Source organism: Emiliania huxleyi, assembly GCF_000372725.1.
Source record: "Emiliania huxleyi CCMP1516 chromosome Unknown EMIHUscaffold_15, whole genome shotgun sequence".
NCBI classification, from domain to species: Eukaryota; Haptophyta; order Isochrysidales; family Noelaerhabdaceae; genus Emiliania; species Emiliania huxleyi.
This window is the reverse complement of record NW_005201092.1, coordinates 656,236-664,806: the sequence shown is the minus strand read 5'-3', so window position 1 is coordinate 664,806 and position 8,571 is coordinate 656,236. Positions and strand designations below refer to the sequence as shown.

The window sequence follows — 8,571 nt, the reverse complement described above, 5'->3', positions numbered from 1 at the left end:
ATGCGCCCACCGCTCCTTGTCGCACTCCTCGCGAGCGCACGGGCGCTGGCGCCAGCGGCACTCGCTCGCGAGGCGCTTGTCGCCTACCGCGCCAGCGAGGAGAACGTGGCGGCCGACAAGGTGCTCGCACGAGCACTGCGAGGCGAGAGTTCATTCACTGACGCCGATCGGCGGGTGGCAGCTGACGTTTTCCTCGGGACCGCGACGCGGCTGCGGCGGTACGAGTGGATCTGCGCCCAGCGCGGACTGTGCGGCGCCGCGAGCGACGCCACTGCGGTGGCGGCGGCGCTGCTCCGAGCGCGAGACGAGGACGACGGCGCTTACACATGGCCGGCAGACGCAGACGAGAGGCTGAGCGCCACAAGCGGCGCTCCGCTCTGGCTCTGCGCGCGTTGGCGGCGCGACCTCGGCGAAGCAGTCGCCGCCGCCGTCGCCGACCAGTCGACGAGGCGCGGGCCGGTCACGCTACGCGTGCGCGACGACGTCTCGATCGGTGCGGTCGAGGAGGCGCTCGCGGCGGCAGGAGTGGTGACGGAGCGGCCGCCGGCGGGCGTCGGTGCGCCTCGAGCTCTCACCCTGGTTGGCGGCCGGCCGCGGGGCGGCGTGTGGGCGCTGCCCGGCTGGAGTGAGGGCGAGTTCGAGGTGCAGGACGCGGGCTCGCAGGCGATCGTCGAGGCCTGCTTCGACGGCGGCGGCGGCGGCGGCGGCGGCGGCGGCGGCGGCGGCGGCGGCGGCGGCGGCGGCGGCGCGCTCGACATGTGTGCAGGCAATGGCGGCAAGAGCCTTGCGCTGGCGGCGCGAGCGAAAGAGCTCTGGTGCCACGCCTCCCTCGACCATTCCCTGAAGGTGCTCGCACCCTTCCTCACAGGCGCGAGCGACGGAGCTCTGGTGCCACGACGTGGACGTCGGCCGCCTCGCGCGGCTGCGCGCTCGAGCGAGGTGTGCCGGGCGTGGCGGTGCGGCCGTCATACCATACGCACACGCGCATGACTGGTGTACGTCCCGTGCCGAGGCGCGCGGGCGTGGCGGTGCGCTGCTCAGACGGCGAGTCGATCCCCGACGCGGCCTTCGATCTCGTCCTCGTCGACGCTCCCTGCAGCGGCTCGGGCGTCCTGCGACGCTTAGGGCGGACAGTCACGCCCGCCGCTGCGCCGCCCGCCGCTGCCGCCGCACGCGCCGCCGCGGGCGAGGACGCGGGGCAAGCGTGCGACGAGCTCGCGGCGCGGCGCCGCCGCCGCGACCGCGCCGCGCACGCCGGCGCGGACGGCGTGCTCGCGGCCCTCGCGACCCTCCAGCTCTCGCTCCTGCGCGAGGCGGCGTCGCGCTGTCACGACCGGCTCGTCTACGCGACGTGCTCGATTTTGCGCGAGGAGAACGAGGAGGTGGTCGCCGCGTTCGACGACGACGCCGGCTTCGAGCCGTGGCCCTTTAGTCCGCGCCTCGAAGGCGCCGACGGACACACGCGCCGCCTCCTGCCGAACCGGCACCACGACGGGTTCTTCATCGCGCGGTGGAGGCGGCAAAGGAGGAGGACCCAGCGAGAGCAGCTATAACGGCAAGTACGAGCCCCCACCGCAATGTGTGCACACGTTACGTGAAGAGAGAGAAGATTTTTAGCAATACGTGAAAACCCGCGGGGTCCCGAGGAACGCCAGCAGTGTGTGAGTGAGTGAGTATTCTCTTGATACGCGGAAGCACCACGACGACACACTACAACACACCACATCACACACTCGACACTCCACAGTGTCGGACACACCCGAGTCGTTGTCAGTCGACTCGCGCATCGGTTGCCTCCATGAACGGCGGAGCTATTCTCGCGTCCACACCACACCTGACTCCAACGTGGACACGCCCATAGCTGGGGACACTAACTAGGTCACGGGCATGGCATCCCCTACAGAAGTTTTATCTCTGGGCCCCGAAAGGCATCGCTAGCAGCGTCGCTACGCATGCGCCCTCCCCTCCTGGGCCGCAAGCGCCTCACATCTCGACAGAGAGCGTAAGCTCTTGGTGTGCGACGAGACGAGTTTTTCGCCATCGCAGCGAGCAGAGCCACACTCGCCGCAGCAAGCAGCCGGAGGCGCATCGCCGAGGCACTGTGGCTGCGCCGCGGTCACACACACACACTCACGCCAGCACACACGGCTAGATATCGTCATTCCGCCCATGGTCGGAGTCAGAATCGGTTGGGTTCGCTTTCTAACAAGAAAAAGAAAACGAACGCCAAGGCACATAATCGCGACACGCCGCCAAAACCCCAAAGGCGTCTTCTCCATGTTGGCTGCCCTGTCTCTGTGCGCTCTCGCTTCCCTGCCTCCACCCTCGCCGCCGCCTCCGTCCCCGCCACCACCTTCACCGCCACCCTCCCCTCCTCCTCCGAGCCCGCCACCGAGCGCGCCACCGCCGCTGCCGCCGCCGCCACCGTCGCCGCCGCCGGGCTGTTCAGACTCGTGCGCCTTCAGCAACGACGGTTCATGCGACGATGGCGGGCAAGGCTCCATCAACTCGGCTTGCGCTCTCGGCACCGACTGCAATGACTGTGGCGGGCCTGAGATCGCGTACACTCGTCTCAACAACCCGCTTCCGCCCGCCGTCCCGTCCCCACCGGCGCCCCCACCGTTGCCACCGTCGCCACCGCCGCCACGTGCGCCACCGCCAGTTCCATACCCACCAAAGCCGCCGCCGTTGCCGCCCCTCCTTCCGCTCTCTCCGGGCGAGGTCTTTGTGAGTGGCAACGCCGCCTTACAGCTGGCCGTCCGGGAAAACACGACATACATCTACCTGCAGCCCGGCGCGAACGTCAGGCTCAGCCAGTCTCTCGTCCTTGACGGAGTAGACGTCACCATCCGCAGCTCAGGCAGCATCACTGGCGCCACCATCGACGGCACCGATGCGCTGGACAGCCTCTTTATCCTGAAAAACAAGGCAACGCTCTGGTTGGAAGGGCTCGTCTTGGCGAATTGCCAGGCGGAAGCTGATGGCGGTGCGGTCCGCATGGATGATTCAAGCGCGAGCTTGCGTGACGTTCGCATACAGGACTGCTACGCTGGGAACTCTGGCGGAGCCATTTCCGCCGCCAGAGGCAGCTTGCGACTGGAGTCGGTGGAGATAACGCGCTGCAGCACTGAGACTGGTATAGAAGGCGAGAACGCCCAGGGCTTGGGCGGGGCCATCAGGACTGTCAAGGTTCCCCAGGTGGAGCTGAGCGAGGTCAACATTACCGGCTGCAGCGCAGTCAAGGGTGGGGCTCTGCACATTGACGGTGGGACGGACAGCGAGACCACACTGAACCGGGTCCGTCTCGCAGACAGCACTGCCACCGAGGAAGGCGGCCTCGTTTACATTTCGAGCGGGCGCTTGACGCTGGAGAACGGGACCCTGCTGGAGAGCGGAACGGCAAGCCAAGGGAGCTCGATCGCATTCAGCGGCGCGCCCGAGGTGTCCTACCGCCTGCCTTTGCCTCCCGGGCACTGGATCCCGCACTCGAGATGCGAGATCTACCGGGTGAGGAGGCGGTCACGGCGCAACGCAGACTCGCCTCGTACTCCGGAGCGGCAGGCCAGGAACGCTTCGAAGAGGCGGTGAGCACCATCCTCGCTACGGTGGGGGCCTCCGTCGAAGGCGCCTTAACAGTCGAGGTCAAGGAGGACCCAAATCCGACCAAGGGCGGCTGGGTCTCTCCCCCAGTTGTGATCCCGACCTTGGTTGGAGTGGTTCTTCTACTGGTTGTTAATCTTGTGGCGTACCTTTGCTGCACATGCAGCTGCAGCAGGAGGAAGAGCCCGCGTTGTGCTTCCACGCCCGGCATGCCAAGTGACAGGATGTCAAAGATGGAGCCCGATGGCGTCGTGGACGTTGAGTCTGTCGGACAGGCGCCAGGAGCTTCCATTTACCAGGCAGACCTCTAAGATTACCATATACCCCAGGTATAAAGAGATAATGACCATTCCTGTCGGCGCCGTCGTGGCGTGGGAGGGCGAGACGGAGTACTCGTCGGACGAGGAGTAGTCGTAGTGCAGTGTCACGCATCAAGATACACACGGCGCTCCCTCTGAGATTTGATTGAGATGCAGATGAGCTCGCAAGCTCGCGCGTGTAATTCGTCGATCGGCCGTCATGTTCACACATCTCACTGAGATTGTTATTCAAATTTCATGTTCACAGCAATTGTCTCCCCTTTTTTTTCACCACCTGAGATCCCGAATCTCAGCCCTGCAATTATGACCCCAACTGGAACTGCCCTGCCCTGCCCTGCCGTACTGCCCTGCCCGCACACTGCCGCACAACTGCCCTGCCCGATCCCCTACCTGCCCCGGGTGTGAAACCCACACTGCCCTGCCCGGCCCAAACCACACTGCCCAGCTGTGAATAGCCGGCCGCTCCCGAGGTCTCGAACAAACTTCTCCATGGCGTATTATGCTGAGTGTGTTGCGCGGCGCCTGGGATACTTGTGCATGCGATGAACATCTTTCAAAAATTAAGCGCCAACTCGCCTTGTCCATTTGGAACACTGCGTGACTGCGTCGGCGCGTGTAGCACATGACATCTCACAGCTGGACTCGCACTCGGCCAAGCTGCAAACTCTCTGCTGTGCGCGTCGCTCACGTCTCGATCGCGAGGGCGAAACTCGACTGGCGACGCGCCGTGACGAGGATGCCGTCGGACGGGTCGAGGGCGAGGGCGGCGTCGTACGCGTTCACCGCCAGCGCGAAGCGGCGGAGGCCGTGCAGCGCCGCGGCGCGGCGCGCGAAGCCCTTTGGCCAGTCGGGCCGCAGGGCGGTGCAGCGGTCGGCGTCGGCGAGGGCGAGGTCGTACGAGGCGAGGGCGGTGAGCGCGCCCGAGCGGTTCGAGAAGAGGACGCCGTTCTCCGGCTCGAGCTCCACCGCGGCCGAGTAGAGCCTCACCGCCTCGGCGTACCGCGCCTCGCGGAAGGCAGCGTTCCCGTCCGTCTTGAGCTGCTCGGCACGCCGGCCTCGCTCCTCCGCCTCCTCCGCCTCCACCACCGCCAGCGCGGCGGCCGCCTCACGCTCCTGCTCCTCCAGCACCCTCCGCGTCTCCGCCTCCGCCTCCAGCACCGCCCTCAGCTGGTCTGCGTCCCGCGCGACACCACCCTCCTCCTCCTCTTCCGGCGCACTCGCAGCCGCTGCCGCCACGCCCGCCGCCACCTTCTCCGCCGCCTCCGTCGCCGCCGCCGCCCTCGCCGCCGCCGCCCTCGCCGCCGCCGCCTGCCCGCCGCCCGCCTCTCCGCCGTCGCCCCCGAGGCCGCCGCCAAGCCCCGCAGTCCTGCGCTCGGCCCTCTCCGCGATCTCTCGGCGGGCAGCGGCCGCAGCATCGCCCGCGGCGGCGCCGAGCTCGCCAGCAAACTTTGCGGCGGCGCCAAAGAGGCCGGACGCGCCTCCAAAGGGCGCGCGCTGCTGCTGCGGTTGCGGTTGCTGCTGCGGCGGCTGCTGCTGCTGCGGCGGCGGCGCCTCGGGCGTGTCGGCGGGTGCGTCTGGCGGAAGAAGTGCCGCGACCTCCTCGTGGCCCAGCCGGCGGGCGATGGCTGCCGCGGTCTCGCCGGCGTGCGTACGCGCCTCGGGCCGCGCGCCGGCGTCGAGGAGCTGCCGCACCGCACCTGATAACCAATCATGAATTCATAGGTAGTTGACTAGTCGGCGTCGTGGAGCCGCTGCACCGCACCGGCGCAGCCCGCGCGTGCCGCGGCGATCAGCGGCGTCGCCCCGTCCGGTCCAACGAACCTGGTGCGTGAATACGCTGAGTCTACGAACTGCGGGTGTTGTCTAGTGCGGCGCCGATGTACATACTCGTAGCAAGAGCCGCTTCGCCCCGACCCTAAGCATCTAAAGGCTGACGCACCCCTCCGGGTGGACTCGCGACTGCAGCGTGGCGCCGACGGCCTGCGCGTCGCCGGCGGCCGCAGCCTCGTGGAGCGCCTGCGCAGCGGCAAGCTTGGCCGACACGTCTTGCAGCGCCTGTGTCATCTGCGCGTTCGACGGGTCCACCTGCAGCCCGCGCTGAAACGTGTCTGCAGACTCGGCGTAGCGTCCGAGGCCGTAGAGCGCGGCCGCCATCCGGGAGTAGCCCTTGGACCAGTCTGGCTGCAGCGCCACGGCCTCCTCGGCGTCGGCGAGCGCGTCGGCGTACCTGCCCAGGCTCGCAAACGCGCCTGAGCGATTCGAGCGCAGCACCGCGTTGCCCGGGTCGAGGTCGATGGCGGCTGTAAAGTGCTGCGCCGCCTCTGCGTAGCGGCCCTCCTTGAAGGACTCGTTGCCGGCTGCCTTGTGCTGGTCGGCCATGGTGGCGGCTCTGGATGAGTCTCGCGAAGAGGGCAGGAGCGCGGAAGTGTGCGCCCACCGCCAGCGTGTGAACTCGAGTAAAAAGAAACGCTCGATCGAATAAAAATCCCTGTGTTGTGGCGGCTGTTGTCACGAGTCTTCGAAGAGAGAGTGGACCTGAGCAACAACATGACCTGTAGGCAAATGATCGGAGTGGGAGTCAGAAATGTGGTCCTTGCGCGAGGGGAGCTCGATAGACTCGAGGGGCCAGGATATGCAGCAAGGAGGGCGGAGCTGCGCCGAAAGGCGAAAGAAGCCGAGAGAACAAGGGAACGGCAGGCGGCGGCGGCGCAGGACGAGGCGGAAGAGAATGACGCGACGGAGGAAGTGACAAGGGAGAGAACGACGAGAATGGGACGGCCGCGAGGTGGCATGAAGGTTGCAGCGAGAATCGGCGAGAGACTGCGAAAAGAGATAGGAAGAGGCAGACTCCCTAGGGTGGGCGACGGCTAGCGCATCACACTCCTCTCCTTAAAATCCCTGTGTGGTGGCGGCGTGCCGTCCTCCCATCCCTCCCTTGGGTTGTCTGTTTTCTTTCTTTCTTTCTTTTGTTGTGGCGGCTTTCCGTCCTCCCATCCCTCCCTTGGGTTGTCTGTTTTCTTTCTTTCTTTCTGCAGGCGCTCTCAAAAACAAAGGGAAAATCGCGTCTGCGTGTGCGAACAAACGCTTGAAAGCTACGCTCAACCAATTCTTTCGAGCGAGCCTCGCCCGACGAGCGCGCGGGGCATGAAGAACTCGTCTCCAATGTGGCCGTTCCTGCGCACGCGCCACGTCTTTATCAGCGGGGGTGGGAGGAAGGGAAGGGGTTGGGTGTAGGCTTACCAAGTCACCGCCGTTCCCACCAGCGCGTAGCCATTCTCCCTCAGCAGGCCTCTGACTGCCGCGTTCTTTGGTTGAGAATCGGCGCTCTGCTCCACGCCGACGACTCGAGGCTTGATGCGCTCCCACGGGAAGGTTTGCAGTGCCATCATCTCCGCGCCCTCCACGTCGACGCTAAGGTAGTCCAGGCCCTGGTTGCCCAAGATGATTGAGTGGAGGGGCAGGCATGGGACCTGCCGCGTGACTGCGGCATCGTCGACGCGGAAGGTCGCATTGTGCGCACGGCCAAAGTACTCAGCAATCCCCGCAGCTGGTGCCGCTGCAAACGTGCCGTTCTTGCGTCCGTAACGGTCCTTGTGGCGCACAGGTATGGTGAGATTCACCGTCCCTGCGCGTGGACATACGGCAAGGCTCATCCCAACCGCCTTTGGGCGGTTGCGGCACAAGTCCCGATACAGCTGCGGGTTTGCCTCGATGAGGTACCCGCTCCAGCCAAAATACGCCTCCAGGCAACGGGTGTTGCTCTCGTGCAGGCCGTTGTTTCCGCCCATCTCCAGGAAGCTGCCCCCTTCGGGGAACTCGCAGGCTCCCTCCTCGAACCCCTGCCCCAAGGCAGTAAGAACAATCTGCTCTTGGACGCTGCACCTCCACCTCCCCAGGTATGCCGGACACGCCTGGAACGGGATCGCATGCACGCACACCTCCGCTGGAGGCGGCGGAGACGACGGCGGGACGGACGGCGACACGTTGACGTACTTGGGTAAGGACTCTACAGGATCGAATGCCATCAGCCGTGCAAGCCGTCGATCGCATCCTGCAGGCGAGAGACCTGTACGAGGTGCTCAATCTCCCCGCCTTCACTGACGACGTGGAGGAAATCCGTCGGGCTCGGAACGACTGCGCGCTGCTCGTGCATCCCGACAAGAATGACTCGCCGGATGCGAGCGAGGCCTTCAAGAGGGTGCAGGGCGCGTATGAAGTGCTGATGAGCACTCACAAGGCGGCATACGACGATGACCTTCGGAGAATGCAGGAAGAGCGCGCTGCGGACGAGGGTGAGACGAGCGAGGAGGAGTGGCGCTACAGGTTCGGCGATCTCACAGCTAGCGTGGTACGCGCCGTGACTGGCAATCAGGACTACGAGTTTGGTGACTGGACACGCGGCTTAGCACGGCGGGTTAGCCAGTACCGCTTTGGTGACATCACGAGGTCGGTCATATCGTCACTCGCTGCCAACAGCTAAGTAAGAGGATGTGGCTGCTGGCTCGCGCCGGCACACGGCACATGGATCATGGTGTCACATGCTTTTGTCATTTGTGAGTATTACAGTACACGTGCACGCCAGAAGCATGTCGGAAATTCAACACGAGTTTCACTTTGCATGTACATGTCACACCCTGTATGTTTGGAGAGA

The 8,571-nt window shown here is 65.5% G+C and overlaps 4 protein-coding genes across 4 annotated transcripts; 3 read left to right on the top strand and 1 right to left on the bottom strand.

The window, feature by feature from the left end:
* On the top strand, positions 1 to 2,206 carry EMIHUDRAFT_201999 (hypothetical protein; the record flags this gene model as incomplete). The annotated part of the gene is made up of 6 exons (XM_005786663.1): positions 1 to 556; positions 767 to 815; positions 1,013 to 1,133; positions 1,296 to 1,510; positions 2,054 to 2,115; positions 2,184 to 2,206. The coding sequence occupies 6 exons, from the start codon at positions 1 to 3 to the stop codon at positions 2,204 to 2,206; spliced, it is 1,026 nt and encodes a 341-aa protein (XP_005786720.1).
* A 330-nt stretch (positions 2,207 to 2,536) lies between these two features.
* On the top strand, positions 2,537 to 3,911 carry EMIHUDRAFT_201998 (hypothetical protein; the record flags this gene model as incomplete). The annotated part of the gene is made up of 3 exons (XM_005786662.1): positions 2,537 to 2,542; positions 2,722 to 3,441; positions 3,516 to 3,911. 3 exons carry the CDS (start codon positions 2,537 to 2,539, stop codon positions 3,909 to 3,911), a joined length of 1,122 nt encoding a protein of 373 aa, XP_005786719.1.
* A 693-nt stretch (positions 3,912 to 4,604) lies between these two features.
* On the bottom strand, positions 4,605 to 7,708 carry EMIHUDRAFT_201997 (hypothetical protein; the record flags this gene model as incomplete). Its single annotated transcript, XM_005786661.1, has 6 exons — positions 4,605 to 4,952; positions 5,517 to 5,603; positions 5,678 to 5,741; positions 5,860 to 6,028; positions 7,024 to 7,094; positions 7,161 to 7,708. 6 exons carry the CDS (start codon positions 7,706 to 7,708, stop codon positions 4,605 to 4,607), a joined length of 1,287 nt encoding a protein of 428 aa, XP_005786718.1.
* Positions 7,709 to 7,937: 229 nt separating this feature from the next.
* On the top strand, positions 7,938 to 8,519 carry EMIHUDRAFT_352279 (hypothetical protein; the record flags this gene model as incomplete). The annotated part of the gene is made up of 1 exon (XM_005786660.1): positions 7,938 to 8,519. A coding segment is annotated over one exon (463 nt), but the record flags the coding sequence as incomplete, so codon positions are not given.
* Positions 8,520 to 8,571: the final 52 nt, after the last annotated feature.